At 51.0% G+C, this 23337-nt stretch overlaps 3 protein-coding genes across 5 annotated transcripts; 2 read left to right on the forward strand and 1 right to left on the reverse strand.

The window, feature by feature from the left end:
• Nucleotides 1–5103: 5103 nt before the first annotated feature.
• Nucleotides 5104–6420, forward strand: IER3 (immediate early response 3). Its single transcript, XM_059075392.2, has 2 exons — nucleotides 5104–5353; nucleotides 5453–6420. Exons 1-2 carry the CDS (start codon nucleotides 5144–5146, stop codon nucleotides 5711–5713), a joined length of 471 nt encoding a protein of 156 aa, XP_058931375.1. The 5' UTR covers nucleotides 5104–5143; the 3' UTR covers nucleotides 5714–6420.
• A 354-nt stretch (nucleotides 6421–6774) lies between these two features.
• Nucleotides 6775–17937, forward strand: FLOT1 (flotillin 1). Of its 3 annotated transcripts, none has more exons than XM_059076052.2 (13): nucleotides 6775–7106; nucleotides 7441–7497; nucleotides 7791–7866; nucleotides 7954–8044; nucleotides 8271–8414; nucleotides 8552–8671; nucleotides 8760–8855; nucleotides 9068–9220; nucleotides 15389–15570; nucleotides 15728–15773; nucleotides 15884–16021; nucleotides 16271–16435; nucleotides 17551–17937. In XM_059076052.2, exons 2-13 carry the CDS (start codon nucleotides 7455–7457, stop codon nucleotides 17578–17580), a joined length of 1284 nt encoding a protein of 427 aa, XP_058932035.1. In that variant the 5' UTR covers nucleotides 6775–7106; nucleotides 7441–7454; the 3' UTR covers nucleotides 17581–17937. The 3 variants fall into 3 exon arrangements, with proteins under 3 accessions (XP_058932035.1, XP_058932034.1, XP_066862622.1); XM_059076051.2 differs by having other exon boundaries at nucleotides 6789–7106; nucleotides 7289–7497; XM_067006521.1 differs by having other exon boundaries at nucleotides 6880–7106; nucleotides 7398–7497.
• A 1610-nt stretch (nucleotides 17938–19547) lies between these two features.
• TUBB (tubulin beta class I) lies at nucleotides 19548–23334 on the reverse strand. Its single transcript, XM_059075921.2, has 4 exons — nucleotides 22978–23334; nucleotides 21458–21566; nucleotides 21075–21185; nucleotides 19548–20788 (listed from the first exon to the last, which is right to left on the reverse strand). Exons 1-4 carry the CDS (start codon nucleotides 23032–23034, stop codon nucleotides 19731–19733), a joined length of 1335 nt encoding a protein of 444 aa, XP_058931904.1. The 5' UTR covers nucleotides 23035–23334; the 3' UTR covers nucleotides 19548–19730.
• Nucleotides 23335–23337: the final 3 nt, after the last annotated feature.

Here is a 23337-nt window from a genome sequence, read left to right on the forward strand (position 1 = left end):
ACGGGAGAGGCCACAACAGTGAGAGACCCGCGAACCGCAAAAAAAAAAAAAGATAAGCGACAAGAATGTATTGTATAGCACAGGGAAATACAGCCATTAGTTTGTAATGACTTTTTTTTTTTTTGCGGTACGCGGGCCTCTCACTGTTGTGGCCTCTCCCGTTGCGGAGCACAGTCTCCGGACGCGCAGGCTCAGCGGCCATGGCTCACGGGCCCAGCCGCTCCGCGGCATGTGGGATCTTCCCGGACTGGGGCACGAACCCGTGTCCCCTGCATCGGCAGGCGGACTCTCAACCACTGTGCCACCAGGGAAGCCCTGTAATAACTTTAAATGGGTACAATCTATAAAATATTGAATCACTATGTTGTACACCTGAAACTAATATAATATTGTAAATAAACTATACTTCAGTTAAAAATATATATCTATTAAGCCCCTACTGGGTGAAAGGCCAAGTACTAGAGAAAGCACAGAGATACCATGAGGAAAAAGGGAGGATGTGGTCCTGTATACTCAAGGAGTATTCCAGCGGGGGAGAGATACAACAACAAAAAGTAAACAAATACGTAAAATGATTCCCTACTGTGGTGAGCATTAACAAGAAAACAAACAAGGGGCTAAGAAAGAGGTTAGTGGGAGGTCAAGAATACAGGTCAAAGGAGGGGAATGAAGGAACTTGGTGATCTTGGGCAGATAGGGATGATATGAGGAGAGCTGGAAATGGAAAGGCGCAAAGGCCTTTCCCTAGGATTAGAGCAGTGAGAACCCGTGCAGCTGCTGGTCTCAGCCCCTGGCTCTTTCTGGCCTTAACTCATCCCCGAGCTGTCAGCCCTGCACCCTGTCATTGACTTAATGATTCACTCTCAACCTTTCCCAGCTTCCTGTGTGGCAGGGAGGGGGTGGGGTAGAGCCCTGGCTCTCTGAGAGTCCCAGAATGGGGATGCGATTGGTTGAGAAGGAATAGTGAACCGTCTGGGTTCTCTGGTTCTTCTCTTGGTCCCATTCTGCCTTTGCCACAAAGAAAGGTCTCTCTGTGCCAGGAGGACAGTGAGGATAACTTGGTCCAGCTGGAGGCCCAGATTCCAGATATAGGAGGTAGTGTGAAACAGGATCCTGACATCCCCTTCATTTCCCCTCCCCTGCCTAATGCCCTGGAGAAATTTTCCATCATAAACAAGTCATGCATTCCTAACCTTGGGTGACTCTCCCCTTCTCCCACCAAGCAGTTTTCTTCCATCATCACTATCTCTCCCATCCCCAGTTTATGTCTGTGTGAGCATGTGAGCCTGTCCACACATGTAAATTGTCATGTATTTATGTTGATCGTTGTGTAGTGTGCAGGTTGCCTTGGAATGAGGGTGTAGGTGGGTGGGTAGGCTCACTGTGCTTGGGTGTAAATGTAACGATGATGGCAGATGTGAAAGGCACCACGTGTGGGAAAGCGATGTGTCTTTGTTTGTAGAGGAGGTGTGTTTTATGCCTCATCAGGAAGAAGTGTGTAATGCTGAAAGTTTCTAGTGTGCTTAAACAGGAGTGGTGGGTGTAAAATAAAGCAACATATAAGCCCAGGAAGCAATAATATATACAGCAATAATGTCTCTATTTATAGCCCAATTGTGGGCCATCCCCTTATTTGCAACCCCACACATCCTTGGCTGAGAAATGCCCTTAGGTATTCTTTGTTTGGTGTCTGTGTAAGACTTGTCCCAACTTTTCTTAAGAGGTTATAAATTCATATGTGGATTTGAAGGAGTGTATGCCTGTCTCACAATCTTGGGGTGATCCAGCCAGTGTATGTATACTATATGTGCACTTTTTAGTTCTGCATTTTCATCTTTCATTTATCAAGATTATTGAACAACTAATACATGCAAGGCACCCTGCTAGGCTCTATGGAAGACACAAAGACATGTGTGACACAGCCTTTAATGGAAGAGGTCATACATGTTCTCATCCTGTGCACCAGGCATAATATGATCTGGTACAAAGCTCTGTGGCAGATGCATTTCAAATCCATGGAGACAGCTTTGTTCTCTTCATGCTCCCTGACTCTAATGCTACCAGTCTTACCACTAAATTCTGGTAATCTTATGCTAGGAATGTCTCTTAAAGCCACCCTCCTCGTGTTCCCTGTGTCATAGCCCATTTCAGGCCCTTTCCTCCTACCCAAACCTCTCCAATAGTATCCTGTCTCTGCCTCAGTGTTTCCCCATCCAGAGCATACTCCTTGTCCCACTCAGTTCCCAGCTTTGAACATGCCCTCCTTTGATGTCATTCCATTACCCACAAGCTCCACAGTCTAGAGTCAAACCCAGTCCCCTGACCTGACAGCTAAGCTCTCCTCACTGCCTAATTCCTTTCCAGCCATCATCACTTCCCACTGTTGTCGAACCCAGATTTGCATGCCTGATGCACAGTGAGGCCAAACAAACCGAAACATTGGGTTTGGGGCAGAGAAAGGTTTATTGCAAGTGCCAAGCAAAAAGAACAGGTGGCTCTTGCTCAAAAACCCCAAACTCCCTGATGGTTTTCAGGGAAGAGTTTTTAAAGGCAAAATTTGGATCCTCAAGGGCTATGTCATTCTTTTAAAGGTTGTGCCCTGCCCCCTTCCCTCCTGTTTATGATGAGGATGAGAAGTTGCCAAAAACTGTAAGTGCCAGGGCAGAGCAATTTAAGCAGAGGACCTCAGGTGAGAAAGAACTTGGCAAGTCCTGGGAACTGAAAGGAGGAGGCCCTGGGTGGCTGGAGCACAGCACAAGAGAAGAAGAGGGGTAAAAATGAGTTTGGAGAGGAAGAAATGAGATTTTGAAGATAATGTTATGGAACAAGTTCATGTGCCCAATGCACAGTGAGGCCAAATAAACTGAAATGTCGGAGTTTGGAGCAGAGAAAGGTTTGTTTCAGGGCCAAGCAAGGAGAATGGGTGGCTTGTGCTCAAAAACCCCCAAACTCCCTGACAGTTTTTTGGGGAAAAGATTTTATAGGTAAAATTTGGGGTGTGTTACTTTCTTCTGATTGGTTGGTGGTGAGGTAACAGGGTGGTGCTCCAGGAATCTTGTACTCGGCCTGAAGTTACCATCCTCCAATTGAGTGAGGGCCTTAGTTCCTGTAGAACTCAAAGATATATTGTTATGTATATCCCTTGAGGAGGAACCAGGCCTCTGCTTTATCTGCACCATTCTTTTTTTTTTAAGTTTTTGGCCGTGGACTAGAGATCAAACCCACGCCCCCTGCAGTAGAAGCTCAGTCTTAACCACTGGACCACCAAGGAAGTCCTGCACTATTGTTTCTTGACTACTCCTCCTGTTTCTGCATTCCCTTCCTTCCCTAATCAGCAACTGTTTGAATCTGTCCTTTGGAACCCAGGGAAGGTCTAGGAGGGACACGGAAAGGCTTTGGTACCCAGGAGGGCCCCACAGGGTCCTGCTGGGTTTCACCACTACTCCATTACGGGAAACTTGTCCTGAGATTGTTTTTCTTGTGATTCCCCAAACACATCCTGTACTTTTCTAGCTCAAGGCCTTTGCTGATTCCATTCTCTTTCTCAGTTATCTTCCACATCTGACTCTGTGGTATCCCACCCACCATTTAAAGTCATCTCAAATGCCATTCTTCCCTGATGCCTCATGTGATTGATTAGACAGACAGGAACAGCAGCTCTATTGGGTTCCCCTTATACTTAGTCTTCCATTTTCTTAGAACCTGATGTGTTTGCTTTAGATAAAGCACTTGGCTCGCTCAGCAGCATACATGCTGAAACCTACCTCAGTACTCAACAGTACCTTTTAACAGGGTGTCTGGCCCTGTTGAGTGCTCAAAAGATGTTAAATTCTGGGTCCATGAGCAGCTTTCTCTAAGGCAGTTATGAAAATGTGTCAATTCCCTCTTGTGTTATTATCATTACCACAACATTTGCATAATGTCTCACAGTTTAAATGTTCTTCCCATAAACTTAAATCCAGATGGCTGCTAACTTCTCACCTTTGTATTTTGTGGTCCTCTGCTCCAGCCATGTATGAACATTTCTGCACATTGCTGGGTTCCCTCTGTGCAGTTTCTGCACCTTTGTTCTGTGTGTGTGTGATGTGCATATTGAGGGACAGCAGAATATGCTACCCCAAAATGTGCCACTTTGGCATGCGAATTATTTGGAGCTGAAGGAAATCAAGACCCCGCAGACAACTGCCTAAATAATTTAGGTAGGGGGACTGGCCCAGAGATAGCTTTCATCTGAAAGACTTACCTGCTTAGCAGGGCAAACATCTAATTGGCAAACATCTGCTCTTCTCACCTTCCTGTGAATTACCCACCTCCCCTTCAAGCCCCAGGCCTCTTTCCCATTCCTTAGCTCAAAACAGCATGTAAGCCTCAATTGCCCGACTGACTGCCTTTGAGTCCCCAGTCTTCATGGGCTCCTGTAAGTATGCAATTAAATTTGTTTTCTCCTGTTAATCTGTCCTATGTCTAATTACTAGACCAGCCAAAGAAACTAGAAGGAAAGGAGAAATTTTTCCACCTCTATAATGTGGTGTGTGTGTGTGTGTGTGTGTGTGTGTGTGTGTGTGTGTGCGTGCTTGTATGTGTTTGTGTGTACGTGTGTGTGCGCTAAAGCAGGCAGGGTTGTGTCTGTCTGTGTGTGCTAGGGTTTTCATTTCTCTTAGGCATCTTGTCTATTTCTGTAGTGACTTCCCTCCTAGGCTGTGTGTTTTCTGTGTCCCTACAAACTTGTTAATGTGCACCCGTAACTGTGGTTCCTTGACTTTGCTGGGTCAGTATTGTAGTAGGATGGGCAGACTTCCTTATGTAAGCCTTCCTGCCTCTCCAGAGATGGGGCTTGTGGCTGAAACTTCTCAAACTGTCTGTGAGCCCCTCTCCAGCTGCCACATGTCCCGACATGTGCCCGCAGTCCGGAATTTTACCCGCCTCCACTCACAACTCACACACTCACGACACACACTTAGGTGCCTGCGGTTGCACTGGCCAAGTCTCCACCCCCTTCCTTTGCTTAAACTTCGGAATTTCCAGCCGACTGGCCAACCGCTCCCAGCAGCGGGTGGAGTTGAGAAGGGCCCGCCCAGTTCTCGGGGTACAAAACTAGCTCTGCAGGGACTGCGCGGCCACTTGTCCTTCAGCTCAGCGCACAATGTGTCACTCTCGAAGCTCCCTCCCCACCATGACCGTCCTGCGGGCTCCGGCCCCGGTCCCCTCCACCAGCCCGGGACCCCGACGAGGCTCCGGCCCCAAGATCTTCACCTTCGACCCTCTCCCGGAGACCAAGGTGGCCCCCGCTGCACGCCCCAGCGCCTCCCGCGGGCACCGAAAGCGCAGCCGTAGGGTCCTCTACCCACGAGTGGTGAGCGTCGCCGAAGTGGACAGCCCGGGGGAAGAGCAGGGTGAACCTCCGGACGTCGGGGCCCCGACCTGACCTGTTGCCTTTGTTATCTCCCCACAGGTCCGGCGTCAGCTGCCAGTCGAGGATCCGAACCCTGCCAAAAGGCTGCTCTTTCTCCTGCTCACCATCATCTTCTGCCAGATCCTGATGGCTGAAGAGGGTATGTCGACAGCACTGGTCCCGGAGGACACCCCCAGCGCGCAGACCCCCGCGCCCACCGTTGCGCCCCCGGTCCTCGAGCCCCTTAATCTGACCTCGGAGCCCTCGGACTACGCTTTGGACCTCAGCACTTTTCTCCAGCAACACCCGGCCGCCTTCTAACCGGACTCCCCACACCCACAGAAGAATCTGAAAAACCAAGAAACACTGGGTGTACCTGGTGCGAGAGAGAGCGTATCCCAAACTGGGACTCCCAAGGCAACTCGCACTCAGAACACTACAGCGGAGATGCCAGCCCGAGCCTGGGAGAGACAGGCATCGACACGCCGGGGCTAGGCCCGGTGGCAGGAGACTTACCCGGCTAGGCCGGGTGGCAGGAGAGCACCGTTATTTCTCATTGCTCCTAATAATATTTATATGTATTTATGTATGTCCCCCTAGGTGATGGAGGGGTGTATGTAATATTTATTTTAACTTATGCAGGAGTGCGAGATGTGCTCCTTGCTGCAAATGCAGATCTCTGGGTATTTATTGGGCTCTGGGGGATTGGTCAAGGCCGGCGCCCAGAACTGAGTAAGGCTGGGAAGAGGGATGGAGGAAACCCGGGTCCGAGAAGGCGCCCGGGCTGGGAGTCACGGACGGTGGTGGGTCGTAATAGGTTTAGCGGGTGACATAGTCAGCCCTCCAGCATCTCAACTAACGGGTCTACTGTGTGAGGCTTCGGCGGGCCGTTGAGAATAAGGTCCTTGGCCTTCGATCTCCTCGAAGTTGCCCCCAAGGGGTGGCTGCGGGGTCGGTGGGCTGTCAGGGGGCGACTGTGGGGTCGCCCGGTATGTTCTGTGAACACAAATAAACTTGATTTACCGTCAGCAGTCATGTGAGTGTCTCTTTGCAAGCTATGGTCCCTCATTCCTCATGGCCTTCAAGCGCCTGGGCCGGAGGAGCCGCGGCCAAGTCACCAGCGGGCGCTCCTCCCCGGGCTCCTGAGCCCCTTTTTCCCGAGTCACGGAACCCAGCATCCGATAATCGGATGCTCTCGTATGTTGCCCAGTCTGTGGTTTTCCCAGTTAGTTCTCGCGGGGCAAATCCCAGTCTGCGGTTTTCCCAGTTAGTTCTCGCGGGGCAAATCCGAGGTGAGTCAATCTCCCTTGCCCTGGGGTGCCATACCCACTGAGGTCACGTCCCGTGGGGCGGGGCGTGGAGCGGCCTGGGCGGGGCTCCGGACCCCGGAAGGGCGGCAAATTGGGGGCCGCCCCACCCGACCCCGGGCTGCCTGTGCAGCCCGGGTGAGCCGGGGCCCGGGCGGGCTGCGAAACGGAGCGCGGCCTGCTGGGAAAGGGGCGGGCCGAGGTGGTGGGCGGTTGGTCCGCCGCGGGGGCGGGGTCGCGTCTGCCGCAGCGACAGGGTGCGGCCTGGTGGGGGGCAAGGGCGCCAGCGCGGGCCCAGCTACCAGGCAGGCTGTGCGCGAGCGGCCTCTGCTCGGCGGCTCACAGGTCGCCTGCGCGTCCCCGCCCTGCCCCGGACCCCGGCCAGGCCGCTGCTCGCGCCCTGGAAGGTAGGTGGGGGGGTGGGGTGGGGAGATGGAGTCGGGCTGTGGAGGAGCAGGGACGGTGGCGCAAGGGTCTGGGGGTCTCCAAGGGCCGGGAGAGCTTTATCAGATAAGGAAGAAACCGTCGTCACTGAAGGTGGGGTGCGGCAAGGGGCTGGGAGTCGCTGGGTGACTGCGAAATTTCACAGGGTAAAGCCTTAGCTGATCCGTTGGCGCGGAAGGGACTGGGCCGCGTTGTCTGCAGGCGGGGCGGGACTGACAGGAAAGCGAAAGGGTTCACTCCTGTGCACTCCACAGTGCCCCTTGCTATCAGCAAAGGCTTTCTCTCCCCCTCCTCCAGCTCCAGCCTGAGCCATGTTTTTCACCTGTGGCCCAAACGAGGCCATGGTGGTCTCCGGTAAGTATTGTTCTCTGCTCAGCCAGTGACCCCCAAGTCCCCGCAGAGGTCCGTTCCCCCTCTCCCCACAAGCTCCCCAGTGCCAGACCTTCTGCCCACCCCATCCCCATGGCTGCAAGCCACCCACTTGTGGTGACTCCCTGCCGCTATCCTTCCAAGGCCTACACTGCCTGCCGCTCCTGCCAGCGCCCAGATTTCTTCGTGGGGATTGCTCCCCCCTCCCTTCCCCAGTTCACATTCCAGCTCCACCGTGGCCACCGGCCACCACAGCTCATTGCCTCCTCACCTTGAAGGTTTCTGCCGGAGCCCCCCAGTCATGGTGGCTGGAGGACGTGTCTTTGTCCTGCCCTGCATCCAGCAAATCCAGAGGTAGGTGACAAGAGAACTAGGGAAAGGGAACCCCCGTTTTCTCTCTTTTCTCCTTTTCACACTGTCCACCCCTTCTTTTTCCCCTAGGATCTCTCTCAACACACTGACCCTCAATGTCAAGAGTGAAAAGGTTTACACTCGCCATGGGGTCCCCATCTCAGTCACTGGCATTGCCCAGGTGAGGCTTTCAGAGCCTTTCCTCCAGAGTCCACTCCCCTATCACCTTCTGTGTCCCCAGACATTAAGAATCTTCTGACCATGGCCTTCCCTACCTCTGCCTATGGAGAAATTTCTCTGCTAGTTTCAGCTTCTCCAAGGATCCCCAAGGCACTTGACTCTCCCTCCTTCCTCCCTGTCTTCATGAGACCTTCACCACACCCTCCCTAACCCTATTCTGGCTACAGGTGAAAATTCAGGGCCAGAATATGGAAATGTTGGCAGCTGCTTGCCAGATGTTCCTGGGCAAGACGGAGGCTGAGATTGCCCACATCGCACTGGAGACGCTGGAGGGCCACCAGAGGGCTATCATGGCCCACATGACTGTGGAGGTGGGCCTGAGGGCAGGGAAAGATCTGGAAGGGGTGCCAGAGTGAGAGGGGCCTAAGGACCGAGTTAGTCTGTAGGAGACAGTGGTCAGAAGATCTGAGCGCTTACGTTCCTTCTTCACTCCATCATGTTATCCTAGGAAATCTATAAGGACAGGCAGAAATTCTCAGAGCAAGTTTTCAAAGTGGCCTCCTCAGACCTGGTCAACATGGGCATCAGCGTGGTCAGCTACACGCTGAAGGACATTCACGATGATCAGGTAAACCTAGGCAGTTGCTTCTCCTCGCTTTCCTGCTCCCATCTGTTAAACCTTCCCGAGGACTGTGATATCTGCAACTCTCCCACAGGACTATTTGCACTCCTTGGGGAAGGCTCGAACAGCTCAAGTCCAAAAAGATGCTCGGATTGGGGAAGCAGAGGCCAAGAGAGACGCTGGGATCCGGGTGAGAGATCTGGTGGTTGCTTGGTCACCATGGGCTTATTGTGCACCTGGTGGAAGAGGGGATGGCGTGGGGGCTGGTGGAGCAGGGTTGGCAGAGGATATAAATGAGGCCGGGCCTGGGGTGAAGACAGAGGAGCTTGGTGGAGAGCAGGCTCTCTCCCTGGGGCCTTCCTCTCCCTACTCTGACTCCCTGCCTGATCTCTGCATGGACAGGAGGCCAAAGCCAAGCAGGAAAAGGTGTCTGCTCAGTACCTGAGTGAGATCGAGATGGCCAAGGCGCAGAGGGACTACGAGCTCAAGAAGGCTGCATATGACGTTGAGGTCAACACCCGCCGAGCACAGGCTGACCTGGCCTATCAGCTTCAGGTCAGAGCCCCTATGCTGGCCCGGTGGCCAGGCTGGACTTCACTCCCTCCCCGTTCTTCTCAGGCCACCACTCTCATATTCTAACTCTGATCCTCCATTTCTGACCCAACTCCTCCTTATAAAGAAGATTTAATAGACCTAAACATTTCAGCTGAAAAGCAGAGAAAAGGCCTAGAAAGGATGTGCTCGATAGGGCTGATCACGGGCTTGGGGCAGGTTGTGCCCTGTGCCAGGGCACCTGGATGAGGGGGTGAACCAGAGCTAAGATTAAACCATGCTCCACATTTGGCCTGGGTGAATGGGTCTGCATCCACCCAGAAGAAGGGGTGCCTTTTTCTAATTTGCACAGGGGTACTCCATGGGCCCACAGCAGCCCTGGTGATCACAGAAGTGTGTGAGAAAGGAAAACGTAAACTTGGACTTTGAATCCCACAAATGAGACATGGGGGCCCTTGAAAATGCAGGGAGGTGTAGTCGATCCTCATCATTTGTGGATCCCATGTTTGAGAATTTTCCTCATCACTAAAATTTATTGGTTACCTCAGAATCAGTATTTTTTTGTACTGTTTTGTACCGAGGACCATTTGCAAACATGCGCAGAGTGGAGAAAAATTTGAGTTGCCTGATACGTGCTTCCCAGTTGAGGTTGAACAAGAAGATGTTCTGCCTTCTTGTTTCGGCTCATACTGTAAACAGTGTCATTTTCATAGTATATTCACTGCCACATTTTTTGCACTTTTGTGCTTTTTTTTTTGGTGATTTCACAGTTTAAAATGTCCCCAAATGTAGTGCTGAAGTGCCGTCTAGTGTTCCTAAGTGCAAGAAGGCTGTGATGTGCCTGATGGAGAAGATATGTGTTAGATAAGCTTCTTTTAGGCATGAGTTACAGTGCTGCTGGCCATGAGTTCATTGTTAATGAATCAACAGATATGTTACATATGGTGTCTTTAAGCAGAAACACATAAAACAAGGATATATAGGACTTCCCTGGCGGTCCAGTGGTTAAGACTCCGTGCTTCCAGTGCAGGTGGTGTGGGTTCGATCCCTGGTCGGGGAACTAAGATCCCACATGCTGCACATCTCGGCCAAAAAAAAAGGGGGGGGGTATATATTGATCTGTTTATCTGTTATGACCAGAGGCTCACAGGAACCTAAACCTGTATTTCCCTTAGGAACAAAATAAGTGTTTTGTTAATATAGTGTTCATGGCTACTTTATAAAACAGAACTACCATAAATAACAAGCATCAACTATACTCTGAGACCTTTACCCAAAGGGTAGCAATGTTATGAAATTCATTTTTGCCAAGAGTTGGTACAGGGTGAAATTATGAAATGCAACACATCTTTAGTTATGATGTTAAATCCCTGGATGGCTTGACAGGTACCTGAGTGTGGCATAGTACTTTGCTACTCAAAGTGTGGTCTGCCTCCCAGCAACATCAGTATCCCTGGGGAGCTTGTTAGAAATACAAAATCTGAGGCTCCAGCCCAACTGACCAAGTCAGAATCTGTATTTTAACAAAATCCCTAGGTGATTCATTTATTGATACACATTGGAGTTGAGAAGCATTAACATAGTGGAAACCACCAGCTTGAGTGGGACTTAACCCACCCAAGGATAAGGTCCTTAATCTTCTCAACATGGCTCTCCTTGTCTGCACATCAAAGGGTTGGGCTGGTTTGGGTTCTGTTCAGCTTTTATTAGTTCCTCATTTTGTGCCAGCCAAGCTTTGTGCTAGGTGCTGGGAAATAAGGATTTACTCGACAGGTATCTGTTAAATGCCTGTTATGTGCCAGGCATTGTTTTGGAGGTGAGTATACAAGTATGAATGAGAAAGAATAAAATTCCTGCCCTCATGGAGCATTACATTATAATACACGAAACCACTAATAAGCAAATAACCTTCACTGGCTCTAATTACATGATGTGCTATGAAGGAAATACATGGGTGGTACTTTACTGGGGGGATACTCTATTAGGTCAGGGGTGATCAGAGAAAGCTTCGGTGAGGAAGTGATACATGATATAAACCCTGAAGATGAGAAAGAGCCAACTATGTAAAGAGTTGTGGGCCAAGAACATTCTAGTCCAGTGCTGTTCAAATAGAACTTTCTGAAATGATGGAAATGCTCTATATCTGTGCTGTGATGTTGAGCACTTGTAATGTGGCTTGTGTGACTGAGGAACTGAATTTTTTAATTTTTAATTTTGATTTAAATAGCTATATCTAGCAAGTGACTAGGCAGGGGACTGGCACATGCAAAGACCCTGATGTAGCAAAGAGCTCAGCGTGTCCCAGGAACAGAAAGGAGGTTTCTGATCCAGTATGGCTGGTGTGCTGTGAGTAGGGAGAGGCAGGCGGGACCAGGTCTCCTAGGGTTCGAGTAGCCGTGATGGAGACTTAGAAGAGTCAAAGCACAATGGGAAGCTATTGGAGAACTTTAAGCAGGGAGGTGCTCTGGTCTAATTTACAAGGATCAGTACAGCTGTTACGTGGAGAATTGATTGCCAAAAGAGAAGAGAAGAAAAAAAAAGAGAGAAGAGAAGGGGGCTTCCTTGGTGGCGCAGTGGTTAAGAATCCGCCTGCCAACACGGCACACGCGTTGGAGCTCTGGTCCAGGAAGATCCCACATGTCGTGCAGCAAATAAGCCCGTGCACCACAACTACTGAGCCTGCGCTCTAGAGCCCGCGAACCACAACTACTAAAGCCCGCGCTCCTAGAGCCCGTGCTCTGCAACAAGAGAAGCCACCGCAATGAGAAGCCCGCGCACCGCAACGAAGAATAGCCCCCGCTCGCTGCAACTAGAACAGCAACGAAGACCCAACGCAGCCAAAAATAAATAAATAAATTTTTTAAAAAAGAGGAAGCAGGGCGATGAGTTAGAAGGTTTTTCAAAGATGATGGATTGCATAAATGCAGCTAATTGCACTCCCTCTTAAAACCTCACTAAATCCACATAAGGTGATTAAAAAAAAAATAGATGGAGAGAATAGGAACAGAAGCAACAGGAACCATAGCATCATTTTGGATGCTGGAAAGCCGTGGTAATTGACTAAGGAGGTCTGAGACAGCTGAGCCCAAAGCTGCAGGGGAGAAAACAATGAAATGATCTGAGGCTCAGGAGTTGGCAGCACCAGGGACCTCTGGAGCTGTGATGAAGACTGTTGAAATAAGGAGAAACAGGTGAAAAGTGACTTCTCAGAGCACTCTGGCTCCCTGCCTCTGGGTAATGCTCCCTTCTCTGCCCCAGTAGACTTCTGGAGGTTTATTATCTGATGAGAGTAAACCAGAGGGCATGACCTGGGGCCAGCCAGACACAGGTGAGGACCTAAGTACTTAACCAGTAACAGGCCTGAAGAAACTGTCTGCCTATTGAATGCTGAATACTGACCACTTGCCCTAACCACTCACCCCACATGGCTCTCAGAACCCCCATCTTCCAAAGAAGAGATCAGAAGACTGCTCTAGGGAACATGACCCATCCAACATGAAAGACTTGAAGATCCTGAATCTGAGGTTCCTCAGCAGATGAACTGCCTACGTCAGCCTAGATTGAAGCTCAAAGCCAACGAGCCTCACCGACATACCCAGAGTTTCCCTTCAGTGTTTCAGACCTTCCTCCCTGTGAGCAGACAAGCAAGGAATCCCTGACATATGAGGGATCCTGCAACATGGAAGACAGGCCAAAACCACAAGCAGAGCAAAGCAATTTGAAGGATACATACTATGCAGGGAGAAGAAAGCTTAAAAAAATAATATCCTCAGTGATAAGAGAGTAATTCACATCTAGGAAATCAGGACATAGAAAACAAAAAAGAGCTTTTAGAAATTAATAAAATGGAAGAACTGAAAAAAAAATCACAGTGGAAGAGAAATTCTAATAAATTTCCCAGAAAATAGAAAAAGACAGATGGAAAAATTAGGAAAGAATATTAGAGGCCAGGCCAGGAGACCCAACAGAACAAAGACTACAGAAGGAAATCATCAGTGAAAAGATTCAAACATGTTTATCTGACTTTCTGGATTGAAATGGTCCACCAAATGCCCAAAACAGTGAATAAAAAACATCTACCTTGAAGAACATCACTGAGAATAAAGAAAAGAACTAAAAACTTCCAGAGAGAATGCACAGATCTCAAGCAAAGGGTCAGGCATCAGAATGACTTCAGATTTCTCAAGAAGCTAGAAGACCCTGGAACAATGCCTTAAAAATTCTGGTGGAAGATTAATAACAACCTAGTAACCTGTACTCAACCTAATCATCATTCAAATAGAAGAGTGGAGTGAAAATCTCAGAGAAGCAAGATCTGAAAAAACTTATTGCCCACATACTCTTTTTTAAAAAAAAAAAATTAATTAACTTTTGGTGCATTGGGTCTTTGTTGCTGCACGTGGGCTTTCTCTAGTTGTAGTGAGCGGGGACCACTCTTTGTTGCGGTGCATGGGCTTCTCATTGTGGTGGCTTCTCTTGTTGCGGAGCACGGGCTCTAGGTGCGTGGGCTTCAGTAGTTGTGGCTCGCGGGCTCTAGAGCGCAGGCTCAGGAGTTGTGACGCACGGGCTTAGTTGCTCTGCAGCATGTGGGATCTTCCCAGACCAGGGATCGAACCCGTGTCCCCTGCATTGGCAGGCGGATTCTTAACCACTGCACCACCAGGGAAGTCCCCTGCATACTCTTTCTGAGGGAGCTGCCGGAGGTTGAGTCTGAAGAAGAGAGAGAAGGAGGTGTGGGTAGGCTCCAACACAGGAACACCGTGATGCTGCATATGGGGGCCAAGAGCAACTAGTCCAGTTTGGAACAGGTTTGAACTTTTAGGGTCAAGGACAGTACAGAGTGCCACATCCAGAAGCACCCTTCCTCTGGAGTGAACAGATGGGTGTCCACTGTAAAGGCAGGGGCACCATCTCTTGTGTTGATGAGCCCCACAGGGAAGATGGTGCACATCTGAACCAGAGCAATGAATGAGGCAAGAAGTGTGTTCCTCCCCTGAACCTCTCCTCACCGACATCTTGGCAAGAGCCTTCTGACCCCTCTACTCTGCAAGGGATAAGAAAATGAAATCTGCCTAAGTAAGAGAAAGTCTATGTATACATGTTCTTATAGTTGCTTACAGTATCCTGGGAAGGATACACGACAAGCTGGTCACGGTGGTTGTTTCAGGGGAAGTGAACCAGCCAGGTGGCTTGAGAAATAGGTGGGAGGAAACCTTGCTTATTATCACTGTTTACTTTTTTAAAAAATTTGGACCACATACAAAAGATAAAAATGACACACACACAGCCCCCAAAAAGAAAGTTGGTGAGAGAAAGAAAAAAAGAAAGTTGGTGAGAGGACTTTTCAGGAGTTAGTGGACAGTGGCTTGCACTAAGGTAACCGCCACACAGATGGAGAGAAGTGCATGGATTTGAGCGTGACTGGAGGTGGAGGATGGCCACCATGCACTCAGTGCCCACCAGGTGTTCATGCTCTAGAGGGAGACTTGGTGGAGAAACAAGGTGATAGGAGTTCAGTGGAGGGATACTTCACCTGGCCTGAGGGAGAACAGCGGCTGGGTTCCAGCCCTATCCAGCCCTGAAGCTGAGACTATGTGGGGAACAGCCCTAACCATTGATATTGGCTCTGATAGGGAAGATCAGGCCACCCCCCCCGCCCCCCAGGCCATGCCTTGGATCTGTACGGGAAATGGACTCCCTTGGTCAGGCTGAGCCCACTGGGACCACCTTCATGTGCCTGCTCTATTTAAAAAAAAATTTTTTTTGAATTGACACAGTATCAAGTCTTTTTTTTTTAAGTAAGTAAGTAATTTTTTTTTGGCTGCATTGGGTCTTCATTGCTGCGGGCAGGCTTCCTCTAGTTGCGGCGAGTGGGGGCTACTCTTCATTGTGGTGCGCGGGCTTCTCATTGTGGTGGCTTCTCTTGTTGCGGAGCACGGGCTCTAGGTGCGTGGGCTACAGTAGTAGTGGCCAAGGCACGTGGGATCTTCCCAGACCAGGGCTCAAACCTGTGTCCCCTGCATTGGCAGGTGGATTCTTAACCACTGCGTCACCAGGGAAGTCCCCCTGCTCTATTTTTATATCCCACCCTGGAGCCCTGGCCCTAGCTTCCCTGCCTGCTTTTTGGCCGCTTGCTCTTCAGCTCTGACTCTGAGCATCCCTCCTTCCCAGGTGGCCAAGACGAAGCAGCAGATCGAGGAGCAGCGGGTCCAGGTGCAGGTGGTGGAGCGGGCCCAGCAGGTGGCAGTGCAGGAGCAGGAGATCGCCCGCCGGGAGAAGGAGCTGGAGGCCCGCGTGCGGAAGCCGGCGGAAGCCGAGCGCTACAAGCTGGAGCGCCTAGCAGCGGCAGAGAAGTAAACACCCCTTCCTGGCCCCCTGCAGCTCCTTCACCACCTGGGCGCCCCCAGACAAATTGCTGAGGCCTTCTTTACCTGTACTCCTCCTGTGGAATCTTTCTCCCAGAGCAAGGGCTCTTCCTCAGCTCCTCCCTCCACTCCCTTCTCTGCCCAGGTCCCAGCTGATCATGCAGGCAGAGGCAGAAGCCGAGTCTGTGCGGGTGAGTTAGCAGATGGCTCTTGCCGGCTTGTGGAGGGAGTGGGATTGTGCTGGGATTTCTTGTCCTTGGCTACCGCCATCAGTACCCCGGGCGTCCTGTACCCTCCTCAGATGCGTGGGGAAGCCGAGGCCTTTGCCATAGAGGCCCGAGCCCGGGCTGAGGCTGAGCAGATGGCCAAGAAGGCAGAGGCATTCCAGCTGTACCAGGAGGCTGCTCAGTTGGACATGCTGCTGGAGAAGCTGCCCCAGGTCTGGGGGTCATATGGACAAAAGCAGAGGAGGGACAGGATGAGGGAATGAGGGGTGGGGGAAATGAGGGGCTGGGGGAGAACCAGGCTAGGGTCCATAAATTCGGGGTGAGAATTACAAGCCAGTGACCAGGGTGAGGAAGGATGATCCTCACAAAAGTGAAGGACAGGGATCTTAAAACCCAGAGTAAGGAGTCTTAGGATGGGTGTGGTCAGACCCCAAGTGCTGAGTGGGCATCTTACCTACCAGGTGGCAGAGGAGATCAGTGGTCCCTTGACCTCGGCCAATAAGATCACACTAGTGTCCAGTGGAAGTGGGGCCATGGGGGCTGCCAAAGTGACCGGGGAAGTGCTGGACATCCTGAGCCGCCTGCCGGAGAGCGTGGAGAGACTCACAGGCGTCAGCATCTCCCAGGTGAGTGTTTCTAGGGCGGGGGCTGTGGAGCCGAATCGCCAGGTTCTTATGGCATGTGATGCAGCGGGCCTAGCGTGGGGCCAGCACCCAGGAGGCCTGGGGGCTGCTGACGTTTATTAATTGCTTTCTGTGTGCCAGACATAGTGCTAAGCTTCTACACAAATGGTTTAAAATTTTTTTAAATCAAACTTCCTTTGGGGTAGGTGGGGTTTTACAAAGTAAAGAAACTGAACTTCCAGTTTAGCCCATGTCATACAGCTGGTGAAGCTGGGCTTCAAACCCAGGCCAGATATCTCTGGAGCCTGTGCTCTTGGTCACCCCACTAGTAGAAGGAACCAGCTGCAGCCTGTTGACAATTAATTCCAAGGTATATCACTGCTTTTCTTGGTGCCTGTTTATTCACCTGTAGATTATGGTAGAGATCAGAGAGTAGGACCTAGAGCCAGACTGTTCTGGTGTGAATCGTGGCCCCAATGCATGCTGTGACCTTGGACAGGTTAATCTTCTCTGCACCTGTTTCTTCACCTTAAAACTGGGTTAATAAAAGTTAACTACCCTGTTGAATTGTTAAGGGGATTAAATGAGTAGATATTTGCAGTGTTTAGAACAGTGCCTAGCATGTAGTAAGTACTATATAAGTGTGTTAAAGGACTTCCCTGGCAGTCTGGTGGTTAATACTCCACGTTCCCAATGCAGGGGGTGTGGGTTCGATCCCTGGTCGGGGAACTAAGATCCCGCATTCTGCACAGCCAAAACAACAAAAACAAAACAAAGAGTGTGTTAAATTTGAAAATGCATATGTAAATAAAAGCACCAGACTGAATCAGTGACCTTTGAGCTGGGTTCCTTGGAGTCTCCTTGAGGTCTGCAGTGGATAATTGGGAGCTAAGGAGGGCCTGTACAAGCAGGGATCTGGCTCCCTTCACCCCTTTGCAGTAACTCATTATTTTACAAGAATCCAAATGACTGCTTGGCAAAGGGGGTGAGGTGGGGTACCAGAAAGAAATAGAATACTCATGGAAGTATGCATCCTCCCTGCAGCCTGTTCATCCAGATGGGAGCCTGGGAGGGCAGGGCACCTGGTTCCCATAGTCATCACTGTTGTCTTTTGCCAGGTGAACCACAAGCCTCTGAGAACAGCCTGAGCCCTCGACCTTCACGATGCCCAGCCTCATAACTCAAGTTGCCTGACTGGTTCCAATATTGCATGCACTTCAGCTGGCTCCCCAAGCACATCCTGACAGTGGAGTTCCACTGCTTGTCTCTCCTTGCCAAAGAGCCTGTCCCTTGCCTTGGAAGGGAAGGGTTGCTCCCTTTTCCAGCCCCATACTGCAGAGACTGCCAGTCCCGCAGGGGTCCCATGCCAGCCTGATGATCCCACCCCCAACTTACTTAACTTAATCTACTGTCTGAGCCTGTTGTCCAGAATTCTTCCTTGACCAAGCCTTGAGGGGTGGTCTGCAGGTTCTCAACTTTGTCAAATAAATTGCTGTTAATGAGTACTGATACTTATGAAGTTAATACAGCAGAATGCTAGAATGTAGCTTTAGCCTTTGCATTCAATAGGCTTTTTACAATGGGAGAGAGGCAGTAGTTACTTGTATGTTAAGATAGAATTAATCCCCCTCCCAACCCTGAAGTTGGTTAGTGAGCAAAGCGTGCTTAGGTGGAAGCAATAATTGCATTAGTCCCTAGAATTACTGAAAATACGGCCAAGGGAAATTGTTACACTTGTTAATTTCCAGGGCAGCTTTGAGACTATTACATTGTGCTTCCTGAAGCGTGAGGTATTAGATGGAACAGTTTAGAATGGGACCATGGTGTGACATCCCTCACTAGTGATTTTTTGCCTTAGGCTGAGAAAATCCACAGGATTACAGAAATCACTGTTACCTGTAACAGAAAGGAACCCTGGATGCACTGTGCATTCAAGACTTTTCTGGAGCACTGTTAAAAACAGACTGCTGGGGTCCAACCCATTCTGGTTCCTGGTTCAGTACATCTGGGCAGGATTGTTCAAGGGGATGCTGATCTTACAACCACTTGACATTCATCTCAGTTCCCTTTTCTGCCCCTAGATCCTGCATCTGGGCCTATACCTACCCCAGTTACTAAGACAGGTACAGGTGGTGGGTACCAGGGATTAAGGTGTAAGGATATTCTTCTCATTAGTTTATGGGAAGTAGAATATATTATATAACTGAACTTGAGCCCCATGCTTCCACCAGCAATCTTTCCCTGAATGAGCACACATCTCGCAACTGTTTTTTTCAATTCCCGTTTATTTTTGGCTCTTGGGGCAATGTCATCTTTTCAATATGAAAAAAAGCAGCAAGTTCAACACAATAGAAATCTGAAGTGTAGAATAGGACAAAACCAAGGGTGGGGGGAAGGCAGTAGCAAAAGTAAGAGATGAGGTGTTGCCAAAAGATGGAGGGTGTCCTGTTCCCTCTCTGGGGAATGACATTTAGGTGGTAGCACATAGCTTTCCTTATAGGTATAGAAGGGCTGATGGTCATTTTTTTCTCTAAGAAAAGATAGGGCTGGGGAGGGGCCTTCTGGAGGCTTAGAGACTAGTCTCTCTTGCTCCTCTTGATCCCCTTTTCTGACCAGGGGAAAGAAAGGAATCCAACATTATGAAGGAGGTAAAGTGGAAGAGGGAAGGATTCCCCCCCCGACAGGGTGGTAGCCAGACCCTAACAAAGGAAATAGCTCAGGACAGAGCTTGGAGGGAGACTGAAAATGGAGATAATACTGTTAACACCTCCCCAGAAGCTGAGAGGAGCAGAGAGATACCTGGAAACTAGGACTTCAATAGCCTGGATGCCCCTCTCCAAAACCCCACCCCTTCCCAGTAGGGACTTCTACCTGCTGCTTGGTTTCCTTTTCCCTGGGCTACCACATGGGCCTAGGATGGTGGTCATCTATCCGGGTTATCAGCACATGGTTCTGAATGGGATTTGATGAGACCCAGCTTCTTGAGAGCTTATCTTGAAAACAGAGAGGGAAATGTTAACTGGACAGATGGGAGAAGTGGGCACCAGAAGGAAATACAAGGTTACCCAGAATGGCAGAAATCTAGGTTTCCCAGAGTGGAAAGAGAGAGGAGACATTCAACAAACAACAGATATTTATTGAGCGCCTATTATGTGCCAGGCACTGTTCTAGACCCCCCCCCCCACAAAAAAGAAAAAAAAAAGACAGGCAGAAAACGCAAATTCTGAGGGAGAGGAAAGGGGCAGTTGAGGAAGAAGACGGAGGGGACTGAGAAGCCTGAGGTGCTGGGGACTCAGCCTTAGGCCTCCTCTTCGGCCTCCTCACCGAAATCCTCCTCCTCTTCTGCGGTGGCATCCTGGTACTGCTGGTACTCGGAGACGAGGTCATTCATGTTGCTCTCAGCCTCGGTGAACTCCATCTCGTCCATGCCCTCACCTGTGTACCAGTGGAGGAAGGCCTTCCGGCGGAACATGGCAGTGAACTGCTCTGAGATGCGCTTGAACAGCTCCTGGATGGCTGTGCTGTTTCCAATGAAGGTGACTGCCATCTTGAGGCCACGGGGTGGGATGTCGCAGACGGCCGTCTTGACATTGTTGGGGATCCATTCCACGAAGTAGCTGCTGTTCTTGTTCTGCACGTTGAGCATCTGCTCATCCACCTCCTTCATGGACATCCGCCCACGGAAGACAGCGGCCACGGTGAGGTACCGGCCATGGCGGGGGTCACAAGCAGCCATCATGTTCTTGGCATCGAAGACCTGCTGGGTGAGCTCCGGCACAGTGAGGGCCCGATACTGCTGGCTTCCACGGCTGGTTAGAGGGGCAAAGCCAGGCATGAAAAAATGGAGACGTGGGAAGGGCACCATGTTGACTGCCAGCTTGCGGAGGTCAGCATTGAGCTGGCCAGGGAAGCGGAGGCAGGTGGTGACACCACTCATGGTGGCCGAGACGAGGTGGTTCAGGTCCCCGTAGGTTGGCGTGGTCAGCTTGAGGGTGCGGAAGCAGATGTCGTAAAGGGCCTCGTTGTCAATGCAGTAGGTCTCATCAGTGTTCTCCACCAGCTGATGGACGGAGAGGGTGGCATTGTAGGGCTCAACCACAGTGTCGGACACTTTGGGTGAGGGCACCACACTGAAGGTGTTCATGATGCGGTCAGGATACTCTTCACGGATCTTGCTGATGAGCAAGGTGCCCATTCCAGACCCCGTGCCCCCGCCCAGCGAGTGGGTCAGCTGGAAGCCCTGCAGGCAGTCACAGCTCTCGGCCTCCTTCCGAACCACATCCAGGACCGAGTCGACCAGCTCAGCCCCCTCTGTATAGTGGCCCTTGGCCCAGTTGTTGCCTGCCCCAGACTGACCTGCAATGGGGTCAGAAGGCAAGCTTGGTTAGTAAAGTGTGGAAGATACATGGCCACATTTCTACCTTTCAACTTTTGGAGTAATGCCAGTGGATGTATCTTCTCTCCCTCCCCTGTGGTACACCTGTCGCCCCCCCACAATTTACTATTTAAAGCAGTCACTACCTCCATCCTCCATTATATTTCAAAACACAGCCCTGTATAAGTTCTTCAGTACAATCATTTCCTAACTCTTGCTGCACCCAAGTAACTTGAATAAATGTCTACTATTGTCTGTGTAACTCACCAAAAACAAAGTTGTCTGGTCTGAAGATCTGACCAAAAGGCCCTGAGCGAACAGAGTCCATGGTCCCGGGTTCTAGATCCACCAAGATAGCACGAGGAACATATTTGCCACCTACAGGGAATAAAGTAGCGTTGTAAAAACTGACCGACATAAAGGTAAATATTTGGGGTCTGGGAGGCAGCCGGGGACCCAAACTTGTGATTCCAGGCACTGCCACCAGGTGGCAGCAGAGCCACTTTTGAGCCCCGATGGGGGAAATGAAGAAAGGCCTCCAAAGGAAGAGAATGGATTCATTCAAAGGGGATAAAGGGCTTCCCAGGGAGGCAGAGAGCCCAGATAAGCGGGAGTGATGGGACCCGTGATTCACGGCCTCCTGCCCTCACCTGTGGCTTCATTGTAGTACACGGAGATGCGGTCCAGCTGCAGGTCGCTATCCCCATGATACGTGCCGGTGGGGTCGATGCCATGTTCATCACTGATCACCTCCCAGAACTGCCGGGGGAGAGCAACGAGTCCTCAACAGCTCAGTTTCCAGCCAATTATACGTCCCCTACCGCCATTTTAACTCCAGATACGCCTGTGGCGGGCCCTCCCCTAGGGCCTGGCATTCCTTCTGCCTGCCACACCCTTCCCCTAAACACCTGCACACGCGGGAAAACTGCAGCTTTCACTGCTTGGGATGTGAGATGCTGTGGAAGGTCCCGGCGATCGCAGGCAGCGAGGTGGGTAGATGGAGGCGGCCGACTTGCACGGAGAAGCGCACCTCCCCGCCCGCCCTTCGCAGGGCACAAAGAGCTGGGGGCCGGAGAAAGGAGCCACTGCCGCAGGAGCCCACCCCGCCCAGCACGTGACCGCGGCGCAGGCGCGCGCCGAGCAGCCGACAAAGGGAGGCGCCGCGCGTGGGCGGGGCCGAAGCGCGAATTCCGCGCGGTAAGGGCGGGACTTGGCTCGGACTCGCGCGCCCCCAGCCGGCTGGCCCGGCCGCATTGTCCCAGCGCGCCAGGGCGCCCGGGTCCCGCCCTACTGCTCAAACGTAGCTGCCGCGCTTCCTCCCCGCCCCTCCCCCGCTACACTGTAACCGCGCGCAAAGGAAAAAAAAACCTCCCCCTTGGCCTCGGAATTTTATTTCTTCTCTAGCTTTTAATTTTAACCCCCTTGCTTTAAATGAGGTTTTTCTTCCTTTGTCCTACTCTTTGGCCCTGAGGACCCCTTTTAAAGAAAGCACTCCCCCTTTCCCCTCGCTTTCTCCATATCTGTTCACGCCCTAAAAGGGTCTCGGTTAAGGGCAAATGAAAGAAACTGAAATTAGTCCAGCACATATTAGCCTTCCATGCACGAAAAACTGGGGGACCGCCTCTTGGGGATCGCGGGTGCCCGGAGACACCTGATCTTTTGTAAAGGATATCGCGTAGTGCAGCCCACCCTGGCGCATAGCGTCCCCCACATATGGATCTGACCTCTGCAGCTGCCCGCCAGCCTCGCCCCTTCCCCCTCCGGCTTAGCCCTCCGAAGCCCCGCCAAACGGGATGCACATGGGGAAAACCTCATCTCGCTTTGTCTCGGGCCGTTTCCGCATCTGCCTCGCTCCCCGGTCCTCGGACCGTTAGCAGATGCCCTTTTTAAGAAAAATTTTACAGAAACTCGGTTTTCCCGCCCCCTAAACCTGAAGGGTGCTTTTAACAGCTTCCCCAAAATGAGCCTGCCAAGAAAAATTCCCCATTTTTCAAAAGCAAATCCCAGCTTTGCATAATACAAACGTGTATTGTATACACATACAACTTTTAAGGGGCAAAGCCTGCCTAAGAATGGAGGATGCGAATGTCCCAAAGCCATTCGTCCTAACTTACCTGGATTTTTTTCTTCTCAAAAATAAATATAGTCAAAAGAGGTTAAAAATCCTTACCTTGGCACCGATCTGATTGCCACACTGACCGGCCTGGATGTGCACGATTTCCCTCATTTTTAAAATTTATTGTAATCTTTTTGCTCGCCTCACAAGTGTGTACGGGGCAAGAAAATGATATGTAATTAGTTTTTTTCTGCTGCGGTCGCAGGCTGGAAGGATGGGACGGGGCCCGGAGGCTGGAGCAGCGAGGTCCGAACTCGGCGGCAGGAAGGTTCTGAGAGGGAGAAAGGAGAGGGGAGGGCGCGGGAGGAAAGGCGGGCAGGGCGGGGCGCGCGTGCGCGGGGGCCGGGAGGCGGGAGAACGCGCCCCGCGAGGTGGTGGGGAGACAAAGCCTCACCGAGGCTGGTCCTGATTAGT

Source organism: Kogia breviceps, chromosome 10 (assembly GCF_026419965.1).
Source record: "Kogia breviceps isolate mKogBre1 chromosome 10, mKogBre1 haplotype 1, whole genome shotgun sequence".
Lineage (NCBI taxonomy): Eukaryota > Metazoa > Chordata > Mammalia > Artiodactyla > Physeteridae > Kogia > Kogia breviceps.